Source organism: Tyto alba, unplaced genomic scaffold (assembly GCF_018691265.1).
Source record: "Tyto alba isolate M040663 unplaced genomic scaffold, T.alba_DEE_v4.0 Super-Scaffold_40, whole genome shotgun sequence".
NCBI lineage: Eukaryota > Metazoa > Chordata > Aves > Strigiformes > Tytonidae > Tyto > Tyto alba.
The window spans coordinates 10844919-10871548 of NW_024881316.1; the positions used below are offsets into that span (position 1 = coordinate 10844919).

Consider the following 26630-nt stretch of genomic DNA (forward strand, 5'->3'; position numbering starts at 1 on the left):
TCTGCCATAGGCTTGGTAATTCACACTTGCCATCTTTTTGGCTACCACCCAGCTTGCAGTTTTTTTCTGGGAAAAGATGCTTATTCTGTTGTAGAAACACATTAAAATCAGTGAGGCTATAGGTGCATGTATCTGAGAGACCAATTTGCATAATCAAGGCCTGATGAGTCAATGGTAATGAAGAATCCGTGTTGTTGCTTAGCTGAGCGTTTGGGAAAAGAACAGTAACTGCTGGGTCTGAAGCTCGTGTGCATAGAGCACTCTGACAGGGAATATCTAGTGCTTTGTAAAAAGCCTTTATTAGTTTTCAGTAGAGATTTGGTTTCATCTGACAACAGATGTAAGCATGTCATCCCACTAGAGGATCTTAAAATGGCCAAAATGCCTTATTTTCATACACTTCTTATGCTTCTTGCTTTTTACAAAGCAATCTTATGACAGTGTGAAGTACAAACGCATTTTTTTACTGAATTCTATTCTGAAATCGACTTAAGGGCTTTTACCTTAAACACATGGAAGATATGTTCATTCACAGGACCTACTTCATTTTTAGCATCATTGTATATGTGAGAAACAAGCCTTCATTTCAGCTTTGAAACCCAGGTTTCCAAGGTTGTAAGCTGTTTCAGCTTCATATGAAATGAATCGTATTTTTTTATTTATTTATGAATATATATACCTATATACATGTGTGTCTGTATACTCACACAGGTGACAGCTGCTGCTTTATGATGTAAAATTAAAAACACAAAAATGTGAAATAATTTCTTTGGCTGTTAGGAATCAAAATAAAATTCTCCTCTTTTCCTCTTCATGGTTACATGTGGAAACTCTGTCCTCCTTTTGTCATACTTCTTAATTTTAAAGATTATCCATTTTATTCAATCTGATTTTGCTATTTCTAATTCTCAGATCTTTTCATATATTTCTTAACAAAACATTCTTGACTTCTCCTTTTTGTTATTTTTCCTGCTTAAGAACATGATTTTCAATGCCTTGGTTTCATGGTTTTAAGCTAGATTGCTAACTGGTTCTGCATCTGTACTCTACCAACTAGTGTGCCATCAGTGGCTTATGAATGGTAGAAAAGTTGCATATGACTAATGGAGAAACAAACACCAGTATGTTGTTCTGCTTTATATGTTTAAGCTCAGTAATTTTTAATTACCAAACTGCATATTTATATATGTAGAGTTACAAAAGCATGTGAAATAGTGGAGTGTTTAGAGACAATTCTAATGTTCTTGAAAGGTTAAACGCATCCTTACTCAAATGCTAGTCAAACTATCTATTGTCAGACTTCGCAATCTCTGAGAAATGTGACAGAAGTTTTATGTTACACAGTTTTTAGTGAGGCTGGCATTATATACTCCCCAAAAGCAGTGCATATATCTTTATCAGTTTTCAAGATGGGAAAAATGAAGTCTAAAGCGAAGAGAAAACTTGCTTAGGGCAGCATGGTGTGTTAGTAAGAAAAGGACAGTCCTCAGCTGTACCCAGCAGATGGCATTTTTCCCCCTTATAACAACTAAATATTTTCAAAGCTATAATCTTTGGCTATTTTCATACTTAAAGCCTTTTTTTCACAAAATATTGAAAGATTGTACTGTGAGCAAATATTTATCAGTGGATTATAAATAAAATATAATGTGTATATCTCTAATTACAGGATAGAAAGGATTGGAATGAGGAGGGTGAAACAGGATAGTGGACTTGATTATTTTATTTTTTTTCCCACCTCGAGTCTGCCTATCAAAACCATCATCTCTCACTGATGTTTATAAAAGCACTTCACTCTTTTGGTGAATATTAAAGCATCAAATCTCATATGCTTAAGTTTTTAATCTTTTTACTCAGGAGTGCAAAATTCTGCTTGAAAGTGGATATTTGGTGGTAGGAGGTCACTAGATTTGGGGAGTAGAGCAGGATAGATGGACTCAAAAGGGATTGGATATCTCCTAATGAGGCTCTGAACTATTCTCTCCTCTCCAGAAGGGAAAATTTGCTATGGGCATGGTTAACCCTTCTCAGCTAATGTATTAACAGCATTTTGGACTTAATTTGTGATGATTATGATCTGTACACAGTTCTGATTCCGGACTCACTGTTGTTTGTTTTGCTCTCATTCAAGAAGAGAAGCAGAAATTACTCTCAAGCCTCACTGAGCAAGGTGTTTGTGCTTAGTTTCTGCACAACACTCATTTTGATAAAAGTCTTCACACATTATTTAGGTGTTAAGAAAATTGTGTTTTGAAAGATGAGTTGTGTATCGTGATAAACTAGAATAATGTTTCGGTTTATAGAACTGACAATGGTACGGCATGCAAATGCTTTCTTCCAGCTAAGATCGATCATAAATACAGCTTGTTTTAACAGAAGTATTAAGCTTCAGTTATTTGAATGATGTCACTAAAACTAGATAATAAAAACTGGTCATTTTCCTCTTTTACTCAGCCTTGTAATAGGATATGATGAATTGTTTGTGTACAAACAGTGATAATTTATCTGTTGTTTACCTTAGTTTCTCTTTTACATTAAAAATAAGAGGAAGCTGTTACACAACTTAAAATGTTTTACATGTATGCCAGTTGTTTCTTTGTAATGTGCAGAGATGTGAACTGTGGAGGAATTTTCCAAGTGTCTTCTGAATGTGATATCTTGCCTTTTTTGAAGATAAAATTAAGATTCTTTGATGTTATTTGGCTGGCAAATTTTTGTGGTTTGAAAGAGCCTGTACCAGCAAAAGGCACACCTATATCCACTCTGTGGCAAGAAGAGTGTCCAGTTTCTTTTGAGTAAAGTCATTTTCATGTGAGCAAAAATAAATTGATCCCACTCATTTTAGGCATGGTATAGCCTGTACCAATTACTTAAAAACTTACATTGTTGACAAGTTTACTAAACAAGCATGAGGAAGAGAAATGAACCCTAACTAGTGCAGAAAAGAATTCATATTGAAATTAAACAGCATTGTTTCTTCTGTTGCTTTCTGTTGTATAGGCTGAGGATCATTAATTTCCCAAAGGATTTTATATAGCAATTGGTCCAAATGTTTCTGTGTGTTGCTGAAAGTTGTGTTATGAAACCGGTGATTCTTTTTAAATGAAAATTGAATACAGAAAGATTTTTAAACAATACAGAAATCTGGAACATAAAGATACTATAGATGTAGACTTTGCAGCGTTGCTTCTCTGGTGCAGATTGCCACTGGTTTGTATTTAAACAGTACAGTCTAATTATGTGCTCTTGTTTAATTCAGAAGATATATCTCTATTATTGCTCAACTTAAATTATTCCTTTGATTCACTAAATTTGAATTCGTATTACTTTCTTGAAAGACAAAATGCATAGAAGATTTTTCTGACAGAAAACCAGAGATGGATATGACAAAACGGCAAGAATGTGGTGATAATTTAAAGTTAATTCTTCTGATGTAATAGTTCCAGGATCACAAATAGGTTTTCTTTGACTTAAAATTAACTTTAAAAAAAAAAAAACAATGAATGGGTTTCTGAAACTCTAAAGCTCATCCTGAGGACGCCTGCAAATACAGAAATACAGAAGTAGTGGAACAATATAAGCAGTGAGAAAGGTGAATTGGTGGAAGAAGTAGGGTGGGAGAAACATTAATCCTAGAGAGCTTTTCTCTACCCTGGTTTTAGATAATCCATTATTTATTTACTGGTATCTAGGACAGCTTTCTACTCAAGTTTACTGTACTTAAAAAACCCAAACAACAAAAACACCCTCCCCCACCCCCCAAACTCTGCAGTTCTGTAGATACCAACCAGTCTTCTGTATAAGGAAAAACTGCTGATAAGCTTAGACAAAGGTGGGTTTTATTAAAAACTGATGAATGGCAAAAGAATAATGTATAGTGAGGAGAATAACCATTGTTTGAACCGCAGTGAAAACAGACTCCCTTGAATCTTCAGAACTGTCTGGGATATTGCAACAATTGCAGAAAATCTGTTTGTGCTGTGTGTACACGCTTGAGAAAGTTGGGTAAGAAATCATTTTGCAACTCTCACAAACTCAAGTATGAGGTTGCAACATCTTTCCTCACTCAGACTTTTTTAGCCTGGGTGTCTTCATAACAACTTAATGAACAAGAATTTTCTAGCTTGTCTGAAAACCTTTCTTCCTGCATTTGAGTCCTAACGAAAACAATTATCTTTTCCTTCCTTCTAGTTTTCAAATGTCGAATACAATAATTACATTCTATCTGAGCTTTAAGTGATTTATACCTGAATGAAGTGCCTGTTTGCTGTCTGGTAATAAATTTTCTCTGCCATAAATAACAGGGTGGTGTTCAAAGTTGCTTCAGAGAAAGGAATGGCCTGTTTAATTTTTAAACAGATAAAGGATTTATCTGAAGGAACAACTAAAACTTGATTTTGCAGTTTCTACATTAATTGTTGTCTGATAGATGTTCTTTTAGTGATTCAGGAAAGTTCGTGTGTGTATATAAAGTAAACCTAGAGTTAACTCTTTTTCTGTGCATTATAAATCAATCATGGATAAGTCTTCTTCCACTGTAAGTGCTGGATGTGAAAAATTAAAGCCATATTCTGAATTTGAAAGGAAATATATTAGATAAAAAATGTATAATTGTAGGAACTGTCAAAGTAATCCCATCGTCACTAGTCTGTGCATGTAAAATGTAGCAGAGGAACATTAAGGTTATAGCTTATCATCTAAAAGAAATTTAATTCCTCCAAAAAGAGTGAACCTCAGGGGCTGCGCATTACTTCTGCTGGGACAGGTAGATCCAGAGCACAGATCTGTAATAGTTGAGTAAATTGAATAAATTTGACCACTCCTAATTTGCACTTCTCTTAAGTAACCAGGTATTAAAAGAAGATAGGAGACACTTCGTTTTGGGGTTTCCTAGCTGGTGTAAAATTTTCCAGCAGAGATGTGTTAAAATGTAGGTTTCTCAACATGTACTATGGGAATATGTACTCTACCAGTTTCCCCTTTTCCCTCCTGTGTCTTCTCATCTTCTCTGATACTGTTCCCAGATAGACTTAATTTTGTCTTCCTGCTACAGATTTTATTCGTTTTCCTTTCCTTCTCTCACCCATATTTGCATGTGAGTCTTCAGGGGTAGGTCTTCCAGTAAACATGATTATTTTTTATTTGCTGTCAGTTGCTACTCCAAAGTGATTAAAGCCGTTAAAATGCTTAGGATTTCCATGAAATAGCAGAAATTGCATTCCTGTATGCTCATTGGTAAGTTTCTCTCTCTGATGGTCTGAAGATGTATATAAGACTGTGTATATAGGAAAAGGCAATAACTTATTTTATTATGCTTATCATATATATTTTTAAAATAGCCAAATTTTGAGACATCAGAGTCTTTCTTCATACTTGAGATGAACTTGCATGCTCCAGCTCTTATTTTACCCAGCTATATCACTTAGTCTAAGAAAACACTGCTTTTTTCCTAGAGACTTTATTTAGCCTTAAATTAGACCTGAATTAAAGTCACAGTATTTATAATGAACAATGAGAATTACTTTTTTTTTTTTGCAATACCTGAAATTAATTGCAGTTAACTGTATTACTTTAAAAGGCTTATTGTCCATGCAGGTAGCTTATAGTACTACCACGAGGATCTTCTGCTTGGAAAATCAAAATGTACTGAATCGTGTTGCACTAAGTTTTTTTAGCAGGCTTTTTTTGGCAAGGGTAAATTATACTCCCAAAGGACATGCAAAATTGCTTGCAGTAAAAAATGATGTCTTGGAGGCATATTGAAAAAAGGAAAAAAAAAGCCTGCTTTACTGTACATTTGTTAATTAATCATTTAATAATTTACGTTACATAAATCTTCTCAGAAATAGATGAAAGAAGAGACAGAGCAGGTCATCCTGACAATAGTTAAATCAGTAGTTATCAGCCAGGGACTGGAAGTAACTAATTTTTTGTCCTATGCAATTAGCATTTAATCATAATTGCTTTTTCACTTGTGCCCTACGTAATAAAATTTCCTCAGTCAGGACAGTAAATGAAAAGATGCTTTCTTTCTGTAATAATAATACAGAATTTTTTTTGAAGAATTTGATTATTTTTTCCCACAGTTTATAGGAAAGATACACATTTGCAAGTTGCTCATCACACAGGCCTCAGATTCTTTGACTTTTTAGAGAGTGGGCCACAAAATAGGTTAATAATTTCAAGTGAAGTTTAAAAAGCTGGCATTACAAAAGAAGAGACTAGGAATACTGATAGCATATGAAGAACTTGAAAAATGGTTATGATGAACCAAAAATTTTGTAGAAGCAGCTCCCTAAGATGATGATGCTTCTCCTCTTCCTCTTCCTCAGCCCTTGCCCAGGCAAGAAGGTTGGTCTAGCACTTCGTGGGACTTCTTAGGGTGTTTGTAAACTCGGGTGTGAGAGTACCCCAAGAGCCTGGGGTGTCCCCTGTGTTTTTAGTAGCTGCATCAGGTTTATATTGCCATGAAGATCGTGGCTGCTCAGGAGAAACTGGAACAGTAGTTCTCAACCTGCGAGGTGCTGCTGTGCTGCAAATGCTGGGTGTGGAGCAGAGGCATCTCAGGTATTTTTTTTTTTTTTGTTCCTAGTTTGTTTGCTGGCTGCCCTCTGTTTCTTAGCATCATCCAAGATGCTGTCATCCCAGCGCATTCCCACTCCTCTCCTGATAGCTCAGGCTTCCCCTCTCTAAATTTAGGAATCAGGATAAATAGTGTTAAATTTTGGAGAAAGAAGACGGGGAAAGTAAGGGAATGTTATTAGAGGGAGATACTCACAGGAAAAAGCCTGAACAAAACAAAACAAAACCAAGAGGCAGCTGAGTGTTAAGATCAGAAATAAAGGAAAGAAAGAGGAATGGAGAAAGGAGTTGCTGGAGGAGATGTGGCATTTCTGAAGTGAAGCAGAGCACCCCGATAGAGCAGTGATTTCCCTTACAGAGAAAGGAGTCTGATGGGTAAGGATGCTGATTTTTTTGAGCGGGGTGATAAACCAGAAAGACAGGGCAGCTTTGCCACAAATGCCTTCTAGGTTACAGAGGCAATAATTGGTATTACAGTGTCAGGAGTTGGTATTACAAAGTAATAGTCCTTTCTTTTGTCACTCAGGAAAGTACTTCAGCTGCATTTCTTAATACTTCAGAATGTAAAATACTTCATTCTGTGTTTATTACTACCTCAAGAATTTCTGTAAAAGAAATTTAATTTAAAAGTTCATGTAATGAATACGGTGAGGGACTTAATTTTATAATGAACAGAAGAGCTAAATCTTGAACTATCTGCACTGGTTTCAGAAAGAAGAGTGAAGCATTCAGTAGAATTCATGAAGTCTCTGACAGCCTTCCTACCTTATTTTGGGTGGTAGGTTTGTTTGTAGCAGTCGGGTGTTCATGCGTTCTGCTGGTGTCACTTGTGTCTGGGTGGGTGGCAGCTGGGTGCGTATCGCTCCCAGCGACCATTCCAGACAAACAATTCATTGTTCATTATGGGCTTCGCTTTGGGGTTGTGATCTGCATAGTCCCCCATGAGCCCATACTTAAATGGTTTGTAGGCTGTAATTTGATCATTTCTTTGGTTGTACAATAAAGTATTTGTTTTGAATAAATCAACAAAGTGGTGTGGGGAAACAGGAAGAAAAATCGGTTGGAGTGGTCTGGCAGTGCAAGTGCATATGGCTAAGGGTGCTTTTTCATGATGCCTTCCCATGAAGGATCTTTAATAAGGTGGGAATTTCCATACTGATTATATCTCTGATCCATGTAGACAAGTAAATTTTATTCTTTACTGGTTTATTTTAAAGAAAAATTGTTAGTCTTCCAGATATTTTTATTATGCACCTACGTGTTCAGTCCCTGTTTCTCCTGCACACCAGGACAACATCCGTGAGCTCCAGTCTAATTATGTGTTTTGTGATGAAGTATTTATCAGATTTTAATTCTCCCTCAATTGGCATAATTCAATCACCCCTTGTTCTTTTGTTATGACAAATGAAATATGGATCACCTGCTCAATCTTTGGTTTTACCAGCATTATCAAATGGATACTGGTACCAACTGATTTACTCAGGGTACCTTATGCTGTGCAAAAAAGCAGTTTACAGTATTTTCTCTGAAAAGCTTTTGCATCCATAATTCATCAGATTTTTTATATATGGTAGAGTCACCTCCATGGGATCTAGAAGTGCCTTTTCCATATTGCAGAGGAATTCTCTCTAAATTTTGCCAACCTGCAGAGTGCCATTTTCTTTTACTTGGTAGCGTTAGCTGCCAAAGCCTGGGACTACCACGAGGTCTTGCCACCAGTGGTGCAGCATGTGGGGCACTGGGAAAACCAGAAAACTGTTGGAGCAGCTGTGCTGACAAATGAAGGGCAGAACGGTGGAGACTATAGCCAGATGAGACCACCTCATCACAGCTTTTCTGCCAAGTCTTTGTCATGGCTTTTTCAGCAGTAACAAGCTGTGTTAAACTTGCTGAATATTTCAATTTCTAACTCTGCTCTGATCATTTAGAATAGTTGTGCAGGACAGAGGTTTGGGTTTAATTTTTTTATTTTAAAAATTAAAAGACCAAGAACAAGGGAATGACAAAACCTCATATGGAAAGTAAATTCAGTGAGATTCCAAGTCAAGTCTTTGAATGTTTAGAAAATAGCAGAGTTCTAGTTGTCAGGTTCATATACTTTATGATATATTCCTTAATTATACGGATAAGTGCCTTTCCCTAATTCATACACACAGTAGCACATATTTTTCACCGTAAAAGAAAGTAATGCTATGGTTATAAGGGTGATTGTAAGTATGGCATCAGCTTCCCTTCAAAGTGATGAACTCTGTAATCTAGCTAAAGCTAAAGTTGCCAGCCTTTGCTTCATAACTTGCTTCATCAGCAGAGTTTCTCTGTTCATGACTTTTTCAGATTACTAATAAATATATTAAAGGGTCTCTTACATAAATTGAATAGTCACTTGGCCTTTGCCAAGATGAAAACTGACCATTTATTCTGCCTGTCCTGTCTCTTAATCAGGGTTTGATCCATAACAGTAAGTAGCCTCTTCCATATAAAAGTACTTACTGCCTAGTTTTATTTTTTAAAAAATAAATTACTGTGGAAGACTGTAACAGAAGCCTTCTGGCAGTCTGAATCGATTATGTCAGTGTGGTGCCTATCCTGTCCCCCGTTCCTTTTTAAGCACTCTTTCATTAAAGTGATCAAAGGAGAGGCAGCTGCAGCCACAGTGTGAATGCAGGGGATGTGCAGCCTCCGAAGTAGCACTGCCGTGCGTGGCCAAGGTAGGCATGCTGAACAATGCTGTGCTAAGGGGTAGGACTCCAAGAAGTTTGCAGGAATTACCCTATTTAGGTGTTAAAGATTGATGTGGGGTTTTTTAATAGCAATTCAGACCCTCCATATTAAGAAATGTCAGAAATCCTGAATGCGATGCATCAGGATTTGGTGATTTATTTCACCTTAATTATCAATGTATCCCCAGAGCTTTTCTTTTAGTACCTCTATTTCTTCAGGCATTTCATTTTGGTAACTAAGAGTATTCCTGACTAGGTGCCTTTATTTTTTCAGTGGGTACAAAGAAATCCAGTAGCTTTTCAGCAGTCTCCCTGTCTTCCTTAGTTTCTCCTCATATTTCCACACGATCACGTAAATCTATTGAATTTTTTTTTACCAGTTTTGTTCTTGGATATACTTGAGATTTTTGCCATGATCTCATTTATTTCTTATATATCTTAATTGCTGTTAGAAATCTATTTTTCTTAAGTAGCTTCTGAGACACTTAAAATATTTTTGTTTTGACTTTAAAACATCTGTAATTAGACTTCTTATATTATTGAAGTCTCCTGATATAAAGCTTTGTGTTGTGGTGTCAATTCTTCACTTAATTCTGGATGTTGCATTTACTAGTTTTGTGGTCTCTGTTATACTTTAAAACATGGCCAAGGTGAAAGGACCCTGTGGGGTCCTAGGCTAGGACGTGGATTTACAGTGTGTCCGCTGAAGAGCTGCGTGAGTGCTCTTGCTTTGTGATATGTGGATAAACCTGGGCAGAGTTGCAGCACAGGCTGTGTCAGACAGGTCTTTCAGCAAATTGGGAATAGTTCCTAACTCCTGTCCTATATTTCAGTGAGATGAAAGGCCTGATATTCAGAAAGAAAAATTGACGTTTACTGTCAGAAATAGATCCTAATAGTGAAATCTCTCAGACTACGTAATAATCTCCCAAAGGAAAAGGCAAGCAGCCTCATTTTTCAGATAATTTATGGCCAGCCTGGCCAAATTGCTCATTATACTACAGGGAATAATATTCCATTGGTGGAGGAATGGGCATGATTATTTAATGGGTACTTTTTGTTTCTACTTACTTTTACTTTTTACTTTTTATGGATATGTAAATGTAGTCAAAATGCTTCTTTATGTGATTTGCCTGCAACACAAAGCCTGGACAAACATTAAAATATTATCAGTGGTAGATATAAATGCAGCAAACAAAAGGAAGTGCTTTCGAAAACATCTGATGTTATGGTTTTATTTATAAAGTGCAAGAATGTTTCTTGAAAAATCTCCTTGTCTCTAGGAAAGCATTCTTGTACAAACGCCACCCCACCCTGCCCCCCTGTTCTCCCAAATAAAAAAACCCAGCATCCAACCACTTGTTCAAAAATAATGCAAATTAAACCCTCCTAACTCAAACCTTCCTATCACTCAGTTTATTCTTTTTGACTATGATCTAGAATCGCTTGCAGACCATTACCTCAAATATGAGGTCACTTAATTTTGCAGTCTCAAACTCTCTAAATATAATTTTTATTGGGATTGGTATATAACAGTGGTGACGTTATTCAGTGGAAGTATGTCTTTCAGGGTTCAGTTACTTCCTAGATTCCTATTATCAATAGCCAATGTCAGGCAGTGATTTGCTGTAGGGAGTGATGTAGTTCAGTGAAGCCTTTCAAGTATTATGCATAGGAGCTTTTCCTGTTGTCCTGGTTTGGGGTGGAATAGAGTTAATGTTTCTTTTTGGTAACTAGAATAGTGCTGTGTTTTGGATTCAGCATGGGGTTTGGTATGGGAAGAATGCTGATAGCACACTGGTGTTTTCAGCTGCTACCAAGACTTCAAGGACTCTCCGACTCCCCACGTCCTGCCCGTGCGCCAGGGCACAGGGAGCAGGGAGGGAGCACGGCCACAGCACCTGACCCAAACTGGCCAGTGAAATATTCCATATCATGGCACGTCATGCTCACTGTATAGAGGAGGGGTGGTCGGGAAGGGGCTCTCTCTCTCTCGCTTCTGGGATTGCGATTGTGGGGTCTTGGTACCTCGGGGTCGCTGGCCGGGAACGGGCTGGGGATTGGTCAGCGGGTGGGGAGCAATTGCATTGTGCATTGCCTGTTTATATTTCCTATTGCTGTCATTGTTTTCATTTTATTGCCATTATTAAACTGTTTCTATCTCAACCTGTGAGTCTCCCTTTACCCCTCCAATTCCCTTCCCCATTCCCAGGTTGGGGGGGAGGGTGAGTGAGCAGCTGCGGGGTGTTTGGCTGCTGACCAGGCTCAAACCACGACACCTGTGAAGTGCAGTTAGTACATAAGGTAGATATTTTTGCTTGAGTTGCATGTGTTTCAGAAAGCAGCGTGCTTATTAATACAATTAATAACACACAGTTGGAATACAGTTGTGGGAAGACTGAGGGGGTTAAATTCAAGTCTGTAGTTTGTGCTATCCACTGCATTTTTCCCCATGAATATTACTTAGAATACAGTTTTATGTTAATTGCTGTCACCATTAACTTGGCTTGGGATATTCTGCAAATTCAGAATTCACTGAATGAAAAGGTCATGCTTACAGTTCTGTGCATTTTTTTATTGCAGAGATGAATTCAGCATTGCAAAATTGTTTACAGTCTCTTTTTTAACTTTATTGTATCCCTTACCAACCTTTCTCCCCTCTCGAGTTCAAACCCAGGTTTTTTTGCATCTTTACTATGTAATCAGCTGTGCATAGTATCTCTTCCAGTTCCCTCATAGCTTTTTTCAGTTTGTGCTCTAATTTGAGGAAAACTGTCCTAAATCAGATATAGAGTCTATTTGCCTACTCTTTACCATGGTGATTATACTAGAATAGTTTATATTTGTCCATGAAAAAAGTTTTCTTCCATGACTGATGAGAAAAAAATTTTATTAGAATATTTTCATAGCCTGAAAAAGTGGCTTGATAAATGCACTGTAGAAAGCAGGAGAGCGCTCTTCTGTCTTGCCTGTGAAGCCCCTGCTTTGCCATTGTCAGTATTCTGTGCACAAGGTTCACTACTGCTTCTATGAACTCTCAAGTTGTTTGGCTCTTTATACTTTTAGAATTAAATGCATTTTGTTTGCAGACTGTATATGCATGTCAGTTTGAATTCACAAGATTATCTGTGTACTGCTATTAGCCTTTTCCAGAATTTCTATTGGAACCTTTTATATACTTTTGTATTTCATAGTACCTAGTGTAATGGTTTGAGCTCAGAGGGCAACTGAGAACCACACAGCTGCTCACTCCCCTTTTCTCCCCCAGCACTGGGAAGGAGAAAATAAAGCAAAAGGCTTGGGAGTTGAGATGGGGACAGAGACAGTCACAGGCAAAAGACAGACTCGTTAGGAGAAGAAAAAAAGAAAATAAATTTAATTCAGACACTAACAGACACCTGTCTTAACAGACAGAGTAGGACAGTGAGAAGCATTACCACATCTTAGAAATGCCTTCCCCCTTCCCCTCCCTTCTTCCTGGTCTCAGCTCTGCTCCCCATCTCTCTACCTCCTACACCCAGCAGTGCAAGGGTCAGGGGATGGGGTGTTGCAGTCAGTTCTGCCACTTCTTCCTCCTCAGGGTGGGGGAACTCCTCGCATTCTTCCCCTGCTCCCTTGTTTTTCCCCTCTCACAGGAGACAGTCCTCCGCAAACTTTCTCTAACATGAGTCCCTCCCACAAGTTGCAGTGTTTTCAGTGCTGCTCCAGCGTTGGTCACCTCCACGTGTTGCAGTCCTCCCAGCACTGAACTACAACAGTGGGGTCTGCTTCTTTCCACGGAGTCCTGGCTTCCTTTGGGCACAATCACCTGCTCCTGTGTGGGGTCCTCCGCAGGCTGCAGGTGGGCATCTGCTTCACCACAGGCCTCCATGGGTGGGGGATGAGGGGTGGCTCTGCTGTCTCAACACAGGATACAGGGGGGTCTCTGCTCCAGCTCACCTCCTCCCCTTTCCTCCTCCGTTCTTCCACTGACCTTAGTGTTCATATAGATGTTGCAACTCCTCCTCACAACTCCAACTCCTCCCAGGTTCCCCTTCTTAAATACAGTCTTGCAGAGGTGCAGCTGTTGTTGCTGATTGGCTTGGCCCTGGTGCAGAGGTGGGTCTGGCCTGAAGCCGGGGGACCTTCGAGGAGCTTTTCACAGGGGCCACTGCTGTAGCACACTCCCATGCTACCAAAACCCTGCCACTCACACAAACCCAGCACACCTAGTATAATATTCTCACTATGTTACTGTTACACTAGTCTGTGAAATAAATTAATGAAATAAATAATGATCTCGATAAAAATTAAATATAGGAAGTTAATTCTTTTGACCCTAACATCAGTTTTTATAATTATCTATTTGTGCTTTTCTGATTTTCTTCTTGCTGTTTCTTTCAATTCCACATTCCCAGAAAATACGTAATTAAGGTTGAAAAGAAATGGGGAATGATTATCATAAACAAGAAGCAATATGTAATTGTAATGTCACTGTAGTAGAATCCAAGTTATGGTTTAAGAAACTACTTAAGAAACAGCTTCTCTTTCCATGCTTAAGATATTGCAGTACAGTGCACAGTTTTCCTTCACAGTTTAAGTCAACACAGGATAAATACAGAATATTTGCGTTATTCTTCAGAGGATATCAGCAGCATCATGTGAATATGGTATCTTTTCTGTTGTGCCATGATGCTTTGTCTGTGCTCATGTCATCGTGTGCAATAATGACATATTCCGATAATTTCTTTGCATGATGGAATATGAAATTTCTAAAATTATGTATAGAAGTTACTTTTGTCTTCAAAGGCCTATGTGAAAACTGTTCAAATAATGTTTGAAAATACAGCTACTGAACTTATAAAGATGTTGCTTCTGTTCTCAGGGCTGTTGTTTGTCTGTGTTTGAAACTTACAACAGTAATTTCTGCCTCGAATGTGCAAATGCATTCAGAGCAATTTTTAGACAGTAAAAAGCACATAGAGAGCATAAGAGTAGAATTTTTTATTATATGCTATATATATACTTATCACGCAGAAGGTATATTTTTAAATGAAATGTAAAAACATTCAGACCATAACTAATATTAATCCCTATTACATAGTTATTTTAAACATGGAAGTTTAGAATGTGAGTGTGGTCACAGCAATTTTCAGAAAATTTTTTCTGACTGTCCAATCTATATTTTAAGCAGGTTGTATTCCATTTTTGGCCCTTATCATCCACTAATGCATATGCTGAGATGTTCTTAGCAATAAAGATGCAGAGGTACTGAAGGGTCAGTAGTCTCAGTGAGTATCAGGATTGTTTTTTTCAGTTCTGCTGCATATCTATTCCACTCCTGATACACGTCTTCTCAGGATTGAAATCTTTTCACCAGCAGCCTCTGTGAAGACTGAAAATGTCTTTCCACAGCATGTGAAGGATAAAGTTGTTAGCTCAGATCCCAGCCCCATTGTAGCTAATTGTTGTCGCTTCTGAGTGTAAAGTGAAAGTAGTCCATCCATCTTAATCCAATTGTCTAATTAGTGGAATTGGTATTCCTGTTTAATCACATCTGCTAGGGCAAAATCCCTTCCATGCAGACACCAGAGGTGTTTCAGGTATCAGTCCACTGATCAGACCAACCAGGAAAAACCCCACCCAATCTGGAGAGTCCTTTCAGGTAGGAGAACAGACCACAGCAGGAGCTACTCCTTGTCATTTGCTGAAAGCAGTCAGTTCCATCTGCACCATCATCAGAAGTACAGAGAGATGCACACAGCTGTCAAGCTGCATTTTGGAGGTTTCTGCAGTCTTGCATACACTCCAGTACTTTTCTGGTTATGCGATACAACAATGTCATCTTGTTACATCTGACAGAGCTTTGGTGGGAGGTGTAGCACTTCATGAGCTCTTAACCACAAATTCATCTAGAGTCAGGCTTTTTGGTGGTTGCAAGAGCTAGTGAAAGAAGCAGACAAGTCAAGAATAGAACCAGAAATACAGAATCTAGTGATTTGATTAATGTGGAGTGATGAACAGCCACGATGTATCTCAAGATAAATTTTAGGATACTGCTTGATCTTGCTAAATTGATAAATTGTCATCGGTTATGGGCTTTTGGTGAGTGTTGTTGTGGAAATTTAAGGACGAAGTTACATACTCTGTTTCAGAGGGGCAGTGAATAACTGAAGCATTGCTGTAGGCAGCTCTGCATGTCTCCCACTGCCTGTAAAAACACAGACGACTCAAGCCCATGCGCCTCTTCGTTCATTTTCCTTTGACACGTTCCACCTTTCCAGTGCCATTTTCCTTACCTCTTTTCAGCCCTTCTGCTGCACACATTGCATTTGTCACTCCACACTCCCTGCGTTCTAAGCCTGTCTGACCTCTGTGCTGTTGCCTAGAGCTGCAAGTCTCTGTGTTCCTGCACGATGTGCCACCGGTCTTGCAACAGAGCAAGCGCAGGAGCTGCTGCCTCGCACAGGAGCAAGTTACCGCGTTCAGCTAATCTGCAGTAACTTGCTCCTGTGAGAGGTAGCGGCTCCCGGCTCCACCCTGATCCTTTATTTCTCTGCATGCGCCTTTCTGGAAATCTCCTTCTCTAGTCTGCACAGCAGCACTAGGATCTAGATAGCCCAGAGGGAAATTCCCAACAGCGTTTGTGTAGGAACTGGTCAGAAGTGATGTTTTCAGCTCCACAGTTTGCGTGGCCCTCTGATGGCCTGAGAGGACTTGCAGGGCAGCCCTTGGAGTCTGAAGGGGTCAGCTTTTGGGGTTCAGATCAAGCTGAAGTGGTGTCCTCAAGGTATACCTCCCAACAAGACACGGAGGAACAATTTGATGCCTGCTTTCTGTTTTCACAAAGTACTGCTTAACAGTTGGAGTATTGATGGGTAGGTGAACTGTGCCTGAATCTGTCGAGAATATCTTGAAATAATCACCTTCATCTTAACAGGCAGCTCTTAATGAGTTACTGGGATCAAATCACGTGTGGAGAAGAGGAAATGATCAGGCTTCTTCAGAATGTGCTGGCCTCATAAAGTCCCTAGCCAAGGATTGCTTTACTTCCCATGGCCAAAGGCAGTAGGAAGTGGGCAATGGTACCAGGACCATCCCAGCCCTCAAAACAAGGTCAGCTGTGCTCAGGAGGATTGAGCTCAATGGCAAATCAGTCTCTGCTGCTCCTGCAGCCCTAATCCATCATTCTCCAGTCCAGAGCTCTGCCCCAGCCCTGCTTTCCTGCCCAGAGGGCTGCTTTGTCACTTCCTTACCCCTCTCTCATCCCTCTTGTGTTCCACATTCCCAAGCCGTTAGTCCCATCCTGTATTTATTTGCATTTACCCCCTTCACATCACTGTTGCCACCACATTTTTTGGGTCACTGTGCCTGACTGTGCCCAGTCCTACACTCAGCTTCCCTCACAAGCAGCAGTGCCTGGCTCCTGCAGCTTGAAAACACTGTGTACGTTTTACATCCCAGAAAAGGCAAAATCTGGGATTCTGAAAGCACAAGGTAGGAAATTCGGTAGTAAGTATATGGCAGCATTTGTTTGGTTCTGGAAAGGCCTTGAAGACCTTGACATTATATTTGCAAAAGTCAGAAATGGTTTGTCCTGACACTTTCAGGTTTTTAATGCTGCTTTTTGCATGGAACATAGTGATACAGCCCTAACAGGCATGTTGGGCTAGAAGCCTGATCACTTGGGTGTATAGGACAGGAATGTGGGGAGTGTAATGTCGCATGTGGATAGCACATCATAAAGAAGCACTGCTTTGACTGCAGTGAGAGTGATGCTTCTTTCCTTCTATTTGCAGAAAAAATGAGAATTGTGTTGATAATAAATTTAATGGAAGAGACTACGAATGAAATACACAGCAATCTGTAAGCTAATATGATTAGTTGTGGCAACTTTTTATATTGCTACATGTTTTCAAGTAAAAGTAAATGCATACATTGAAGTGCCAGTAGGCATTTGCATTTTTGACAATTGTTTTTCATAATTTTAAGGTGATTATTTGAATGAAATTCAAAGATGATAATTGCACTGTGAAACTGCCACCACTGTTTCATAGGCTGCTATTGATTTTGGCCAATTACAGGTGATGTTCAGCTCTTAGCAGGGTTAGGTATTGAGTACTGCTGATGGCATTCTGAGAATAGAACTGTGCAAATATAGAATGAGGTAAGAGAGAGAAGACTGACATTTTAAAAGAGCATTGGCATAAGGAAACATAGAAGGACTTATAACCAAACCTGTCTGCCATTGGAAAGTCTTCAAAGGCAAAAGGTAATTAGTTGAGAGCATTAGGAGAGAATATCTGTGTCAGTTTAGAGATGTTCAAATTTATGGTATAAAGTTAATTTTAGGTACTTAAGAATGCAGCCTGGTATTGTGCTAAAGAAAAACTCCAAGAATGGCTACGTATAATTTGAATTATCTGATTGGTGAGGAGTACATCTTAATGGTAGTTTAGAGATCAGTTGTGCTGAGTTCCTGTGGTGAGGTGGAGATTGGCACATACCCCTCTCCTCAGTGCAACGTGGTTTTTTGATCCAACCTCTGGTGGCTGCTGAGGGGGCAGTAACTCTCTTACAATAGCTTGGCTTATCCAGAGCCTCCACAGTGACTCTCGGCACAGTCTGCTAACCTCTACAGACTCTTCCAGGTGAGCTGTCTCTCAAATACGGAGATGATGCTGATAAGAAAGACCCTGAAGTAAAAGAGTTTGTACTAGTCAGGAGATTGAGAATTTTTAATTGCTCAGACCATGTAGGGGTGGAAAAACAGTCTTTCAGGACATGAAATTATGATTATATCGGGGTGCTCATTTCAATCTCATTGAGTGCTTATATGGAAAACTGACTGATTTTGCATGGTGGTGATATAATTTTGAACTTCAGAACTCAAGAGGAATACGAAAACTAGAGAAACAAAGAATGCAACCTTTTATTTAAGAAAGGGAGAGCTAGAAATAAGTTCCTATTCCCTGAAAATTTTGCTAACATTACACTGAATTAATGTTGCCTCTTTTGAAGTGCCATATGAATACAAATAAAAAATTATAAGTAAAATACATCCCAGCTGAGGCAGTGAAAGGTGATTAAATAGTAATAAGCTTGTACTGTGTCAATATCAGTCTTATTAAGGAAGCCAATTCTTGCAGTTCATTTGCAGGTTTTGGGTGTACATCAGCGATAGCACGTTAAACAGTGTAGACAGTTATGTGATATCCTGGAAAGACGAGTCTTAATGTTCCCTATATGTTCATTACTTCTAACTAAAGCCAACCTAAAGACTCAGATCTTTTTAATGGTCCTACGTTTCTATCCAGTAAAGAAAACAATGTGAAGAATAACCACATGGGAGTAATCACACTGTATGTCTTCTTTTTTAAAGTCCCTTACTAGAAATATAGCTAGTGGATTTTTTTTTCTGCCTTACAAAAAATATGTACAGTTCTTAAGAATACATTTTTTTGCTTTAAGGTGCCCCTCTCTCAATTATGGTGACATACCCTGAATCCTTTTTTACAGATTCTCTTTTAACCTTTTTTTTTTCTAATTATTTCCCATATGCTTCTTTTCATTCAGAAAATCCTTAAATATTTTCAGAGTTTGCTTTATAGTCCTAGGAGAAGGTTTGATCAATATGCTGGCTTTTCCAACTCCAGATTCCTGATTTCCGAATAAATTTGACTTACTGGGACTGAAAATGAGTTTGATGTGCTTATCCTGACTTTCATGTGCTGCAGAACCACTGCGAAACAGTACAGGTCTTCCTGACAGAGTCTGGCACGCTGAAGGGCACAGGGAGGAAGCCGCTTGCCTGTCTGTACTGTGGCTGATCTGCTCTGATCCTTACCTGTCTTTCCTTCCTTTGGGTATTTCTGTCAATGCCCAGGAAATTTTTGTATACCATATCTAATTACAGAAGGATTTTTTGAAGATGACGTACAGTTCGACACCACGTCTTTCTTAACTGTTTTACGTATGTGAATGTTTCAACTTGGTCATTTTGCTGAGTTCCGCCAATTCCCACTTCCCACTGTTGGTGAACCAGTTTAAGGTCATATATATCATACTGTTGTCAGAACTGGGAAGAATCAAAATCATACTAACATGTACATTCTGTGGGGTCAAAACAATTTACTGCCATCTAAGTTTCTGTTTTCTTTTTCTGAGAAATTGGTTACAAATTACAGCTGGTTTATATATAGAAAAACAAATGTCACTCAGTAAGAATTAAAAGTGCATATATATATATGCTGAAAAGCATAAGAAAGCGACACCTCAGTGTCAGACATAAGCAGAGTGATGCCTACATTCGTACTTAATTCTGGTTATTTGATTCTTATGTGAGGCCTTATTACTAAAGGGAATGGGATGTAAAATGGAAAGAAAATAAAAAATAGCAAACACTTAATGAAAACTTGGAGCTACTGAAGAGAGTATGATGAGTTTTTAATGTCCTTTTTAATTGAAGCAGAAACTCTTTCAAGGGTTTGTCATTTCTTCTTATTATGGGGTGCCTGCAGTTCAGCGCGATGGACCCTATAAAACATTAGAGCCACCCACAAACAGCCACTCTGTTTGGACCCTCTAAATTGGCAGGAATCGCCTCTATGCCTTTCCTTAGGAAGAGGAAGATTGTGATTGTCCAGATTGATCAGCACAGTGCGTTCATACCCATTTTGCCAGCAGTGATGTTCTTGTCTGCCTCTTCATAGCAGTGGCACCCTAAAGCTCCTCTGGGATTTGGAGTTTGTGTGGTAATGACATTGGCTTGTGCGATATCTGCAGAAACCAAACTATTTTCCAGAAGTACCAACAGTCAGTTGAGTCAACATAGCCGCCTATCCCTCTGGATCTTGATGGTGTATGCAATGACTTTATAAAAGTTGGAGAGAACAGCAGGCACAAGCTGCATCTGGGCCTCTTTTTACTTAGGAAACCATTAGACAATATTGCAGAGAGTCTGTTATTTCTCTACTCGCAGTGACATTGTTTTTGTATTACTGTGTGTACTTTAACTTACCCTAATCTATTTTAACTCTTAGGCCTGCTGCTCTGTGTGTGTGTGGTTACTAGTCTTTTCTCTTGCTGTCTGTTGTCTCAAATAGAAAAGGCACATACCTTCCGTTCTTTGTCTCACCAAGTGACATCCATCACAAAGAAGCCTGTGAAATGATTTTGTTGAAGAGCTGCTTGCATCATAAACATAAATTACTGGTGTGCATCCATCTTCAATGCGCGTCTTTTTTTGTAGTAGTTCAAATAGAATGGTTTAATCATATTTACAAAGGTAGCTCTTGCTATCGGAATGAAGTTTGTTACCCTGCTACGTTTCAGTAAAAACCACTGGAGATGCAAAAAAACTTATGGATGTAAAGTGATATCTTAAAAGATTTTTTTCATTCTTTTAGGCTACTCACCCAGAATGTTGGTCTTCTTTATGTTGGAAACTTTGACAGACCTTTTGCACAAATTAAGGTACGATTAATAAGCTGGGGGGGGGATGTGGCTATTTAAATAATTTCATTTCTGTATCATTTCAGTCTTGCTTTAGAGAACCTCAAGTTATCAATACAACTTCAAATAAGGAAAAATTAATGGAAAATAGTGCTACTTGGTTGATGCTTACCATATTCTGGGTTTGCTTCTAGTTACATCTGTGAACTTGTCAAAGAAGTTTAGCTTTTCCTGTCACCTTCTGATTATTTTTGACTCTGATTTAATTATCAGAAGGAAAATGTTCTTTTTTTTTTTTTTTTTTTTTTTTTAGCTATCTTGTCAGTGACATTTCAAAACAAAGTCACTTTTGGAACTTCATAATTCTTTAAGTGATCTTTGACAGGGAAGACACTGCAGGAAAAAGCAGAGATTGTTTTCCCAGTACTATTAGATTTATTATGAAAGACTCATTATGTCGTTTATGACTTATTCGATTTCTATTATATTCTTATTTTCTTTCTGTTATGTCATTTATGTCTTTTATGACTTATTTCTTCTTTTCCTTCAGTTGTAATGTAATAGTTTCACATTTCTAATTGCCAGTTTCTAATTAGTTATTGTCATGTCACTTGCAAACAAAAGTGTTTTAAAAGAATATATGGACTGATTTTAATGAGTTTCATTGGGACTTTTCTTAGGACAAAGAGAGGGAGGCATTAGCATGTCAATCATTACACTGGGATGTGGAAATTTGGTATCTGTTTCAGAATGCTGTAATGTTCCCATTTCCCAGATGATACCTGTAATTACTGATATTCTGCACTCTTGGCAGCATTGTTCCCTCCATTGTGTGCACATGCTTGTGCCTCTCAGAATTTTAAAAGCCTTGGTTTTGTTCTATGTCAAAATGAAACTTAATTTCCAGAACTCAGATGTGTTCCTTTGCCATCCCTGATTACATTACTAAGGAACAGTATTCCCAACTGTATCTAGCAAATACTTGCTTTTTATAGCTTAAACCTTAGTACTGTTTTAAAAATACTTTAAAATAACAGATGCATGCTTTTCATCTTCCCTGTTCCTTTTCTCTCATCTCCCCAGTTCCTACATGTATGTTATTCAGTTTAGCTAATGATCAAATAATTTAAATGTTTCTTGCATGAAACGTCTTGCCAGAAGTTCCGTCACAAATTAGCCTGTATATTTTTGGTGATAACTCTTCAGAATAGTGCTTGTTTAAATGCTCTATAAAAGTTCTCTCATACTGTTCCCCCCTTCCAGATGAGGCCCCATTCCTGCCCTCACCTGCCCTATCTATTTCTAATAATAAGCAGCAAAATGGGAGAGGTTTTCCCCATGTCTGGGAAGAGTTTGTAAGTTCACTGGGTGGATTTGAGAGAGGAGGGATGTATACTGCACTTGTTTTCAGCCACTTGCAGCCAGCAGCAGTACTCTTCCCATCACTTGTGGCCCTTCTGCTCACAGGAGAGCTGCAAAGCAGGTGCTGTGCAGAATCAAACTGCAGGACCGAGTATCGTATCACTAGCAAATACTTAGAGAAAGAGTGTAAAATCAGGAGAAATACAATGTACGCAGCCAGTTTCATGCAATTTGCATGCAGGGCCTTCTCTGCTGGAAGTTGCATCTTCATCCTGGTGCTTAATAGACTCTGTTGGACCTTCCTCCCTGAATGGGCCTAAGGGATTTTCCACTAAATTTTCAACATACAAAGCTGTACTATCCCTGTGAGTTAAGGTATCATTTTATTTCTTTTAAACCTGTTGCCTAATAATTAATCTTGGTTCAACCTAGGCCTTATGTCAGTAGAAATGGTGAATAGTCATTCTCTATCTCTGACTTTATCTTCTCTTCCACCCCAATCTTTCATCTTCCAAGCTACAAAAACTTAATCTATTTAATTGTTCCCTGTATCAAATGATTCAGTATCTCCAATCAACACTGGTTTTGTTCTTTGTACCTTTCTGTATTTCTACTGTTGCCTTTTTGAAGGTAGAGAATGGCACAGTGTTCAAGATATGGGCACAATAATCCTTTCTGTTCTGTTTGCTATTCTTACCTTATATATGGTATAGTGCTTGATAAGTGTCTGACCTATGATTAATATGAGTAGGTTACTGTTAGACTTTCTGGTAATATATCACTGGTGTAGTCTCATCCTAAATGTTGTGTTTGCCACAGAATAGGTAATGTGGATATTCCAAAATAATTTTCAGTTACAACCTAGGAAAAACAAAGATTATTATCCACTAAATTACTGTAGATTACATAAACATGTTTGAATAAGGTAATTCCACCAGATGGACTCTCTAAAATGTAACTTTTGATTTTTGGAGCGTATGTATATATATATATGGGTGTATATATATATATATGGGCATATATTATTTGCACACTGCTGCTTTGGTTTGTTTCTAATGCTCAAGGTAATCTTGAAATGGTAAGCTAATTTGTCTCAAGGTCATCTCTTTTGTGACTTGTATTATTAGCTGCGACTGGGAAATGGCATTCAGTTAACAAAAATAATAAGCTTTTTTAACTGAGGCTCCTATCTGATTGCTTGGAAATTCTAGAAGGAAGTTGGCTACATGACAGCAGGAGGAATTGCTGTAGAGTGATGGGGTTGCACCCTCTTAGAGATCTTCAGCACCAAAAATGAGGAGTAATAATTCCCATTAAGAATTGGTGCTGTGAAAAGAAATGTATATACTCTGGAGATGTACAACGGTCTTTTGTAACTGTTGATACAAGTTTCGTGCTTCCCCCAGCAGTTCTTCAGGTCTTTCCTATGCAGTTGCTAATGATTCCAGCAGTTAAAAGACCTGTGAATCGCACTCGGTCCAGGAATAAGGCAGAGTCTTTGTAACCTCTTAGTTCAGATATGCTTTTGCTCGCTGTGTAATGGATTGGTCTCTCTCGTTATATAAATTACCCACTCATGTTCATTTGCAAATATACCAACTATTATGTATTCTATTAGGATAGGGCATTTCTTGCCAAATGTGTGCATTAAGGAACACCCCAAACTACTACACTCCTCTGTCAGCGTAGATACATTACTCAAAGTGAATCATTGTTATACAGCAGTACTTCCAATGCATTTCAGTGCACTTTCAGTTGAACAAATAGGAATGTTACCAGGCCTTTGAAATATTCATAGTAAACATATAAACTGCCATGCTAGTACTCATAAATTAATGTTTCAGTTTATGTACATTTACAAAACTGCAGAGAGAGGAAGTCCTTATCAAAGTATCCCTTCCCAAAAGCAAACAAGTTTGAGTTTCCAGAACTGTGCAGGAAGATAATTGCAACAGTGTCTTTGATGATGAAGACTGTAGACAGCAAGTCTGGGAAGAGATTTTGAAATATTAATGTCTCTTCTAGGATTCTATGTCTTTCTTTCTGATATGCAATAATTCATTCATATTTATATATATTAATATTTATAATGTTTCTGAGACATACATGAACTGGTAAGATTAACAGAAATTACCTGATCTTCTTCCTCCTGACTTGCTTTCAGTGATACCAGTGGTAGTGCTTGATAGATGTTTGATCTCTGTACTTCATTATACAGAAGGGTTGTGAAGCATTCACTTCTCAAGTTTTTGTATCCTGTATCTGGTAGCAGGTAGATTAGAAGAAATTGAAGAAAGTATGTTTTACAGTCTAGAGGAATCTGCCTGAATCTTTTATTTTCCGATAATGTGCCAGTTCATAGATACTGCAAGATTTTATATGTTGCTACTTTGAACAGTGTTCATGATACAGAACTTTTAGGTTATTGCATAATGCTTGGGATTGGTCTTGTCCTAGAGTAATATTCAGTGAGTTTCAATAAGTTCAATGGATGATAAAAATGATCGCTATTTTGGTTAGCTCATGAGAGTACTAAATGAATTAATGATTTGAAAGTCAAATTCACTGTGGCAATGGAGTCTTTATTTTCAGGGAATTGTTCTTTACGGTTATATTGAAGAAATCTATTTCATATAGGGTAGTTCCTCTTATAATTTTATTTTATTTAAAAATGAAATGATTCTAATTTATTGTTTAATTCTAGCATCTCTTCAGAGGTGGTGTAGAACAGTTTCACCACAAGTGCTCACATTTTGTACCTTTTCCCATTTAAGTAGCTATGTTATAGTAGTAGTAGTTACTGTCATATAGTTCTGCATTCATTCAAGAACTTCAGAGCAGTTCAGTGATTTGCAGCTTTCTTTGGATCTCAAGTGGTTGTATTTATTAAATATATCTTGAAAACTAGATGAAATGACAAAGGTTTCTCTTAAGGGACAATTCTGAGCCTCAAGGTAAAGTATTTACATCAGCTGGAATTAACTGGCAAACTTTCTTAAATCTATTTACATTAAATATTTTGTGTATTCTTTTACTAACATTGAAGCTATTCAAGCAAACATTTTATCATAGAAATATTGGCTTTATCGTAAGTAACTAATTTAATTGTCCCAGCATACATAGTAGTCACCTGGTGGAAGGGTGTGTTACAGGAGTTTTAACCTGTTTACAGAACAAGAAGACTTCATAACATATATGACCCGTTGTTCCTAAAATAGATACTTGTTCAACGTAGATCAAAATGAAAACCTAGCCTATGCTATATCCAGTAATAATAACTATAAAACAAATTATATTGCTTAATCAATTTATTAGGATTGAAAATTTTTGCAGTTCAGTTCCTAGATGCTTCTGGGATTAGGGGAAACTGTTCAGTACACTGTGTTCTCCATTATTAATCAGTAATGAAGCTTCTGGCAGTCTTTACTATTGAGTTAATGACTAGCTTCATTTTGGGCACTTAACACATTAAATTACCATTTAAATAAAGATTAATTACTGCTATTTTATTTTTAGTATTTTAAGAGTAGTTATTAAAAAGTTTCATAATAAATACTACTTTGTTCAAAATAGAATTGTTCGATTTAATAGAATATGAGGACAGTTATGGTGAAAAGAGTATTTTGGAAATAGTGATGTGTTCTTACTATTTTGTTTCTATGGTAGGAGCCCAGTAGAAAGATTCTTAAGTTTTAAGTTTGCTTCTGGGGAATTTGCTGCTGTAGTTACAGCAACCTTGCTGTCAAGGTCTAGCAAGGAATCTAGCTCTGCGCTGACCTGAAGCTCTGTAGCCGTTATCTGTGGTTTTATTAAACTTGAAAACAGTATTGCTGATTGCTGAGACAGCTAAGCCTACTGCCTACACTCCAGGACTGCAGTTTGGTTCTAAGCTATTATTTGCCCAACTGCCTCATTTTCCCTCAGCAAATACACTTAAAACATGATGAAGCATAGTGGAGTTCTGCAAGGGAGATTGTACCTGGTAATCACCTCCAGATAAAAATCCATCCACCTTGACTTTAAGATCCACAGGCAGCTTCTCAGCACCTCAGAGAATTAACTGTAATGTTCCCAAGAGCTGAAACATCTTCAGCACAGCTGCTTCACCTTTGTCCAGACATAGAGAGGCTGAACTGATGTCTGAGAACCAGGCTAGACTTCATTCATGACTCCTCCAGCAATATAATCTGTAGATGATTACTGAAGTGACTGGCCACAATTGACCAAATAATTTTTTCCTGAAAGAAGAGGGCAAAGGCATGAATTGGTGAACTTGCTGCTTTCAAGAGCATATTTCATAAGCTAGGATAAGCTGCTGACTTCTTGACTGAAGCTGGCATGTTTTTCTTCCCTGGGTGACAATGACTTGTATGACCAATTAGTGATCCCACAGCTGGGTAGGCTGCCACTGTCTTATCACAGAGGACAAATATGGAGCACCTTGTTAGAGTACAGGTCTTCAGACTACTCCAGATTTAGGAGGAGAATTAGTCCAACTTTCACCTACACTCAGGTGCTGTCCTGTCCGAGCTC

At 38.2% G+C, this 26630-nt stretch overlaps 1 protein-coding gene across 2 annotated transcripts in view; it reads left to right on the forward strand.

Moving 5' to 3' along the window:
• RNGTT (RNA guanylyltransferase and 5'-phosphatase) overlaps positions 1 to 26630 on the forward strand; it is a 195955-nt gene that overhangs the window by 136572 nt on the left and 32753 nt on the right. For both annotated transcript variants that reach the window (XM_032989939.2, XM_032989936.2), the window contains one exon: positions 20690 to 20756. In XM_032989939.2, coding sequence (XP_032845830.2) covers positions 20690 to 20756 — 67 coding nt within the window. The remainder of the gene's footprint in view (positions 1 to 20689; positions 20757 to 26630) is intronic.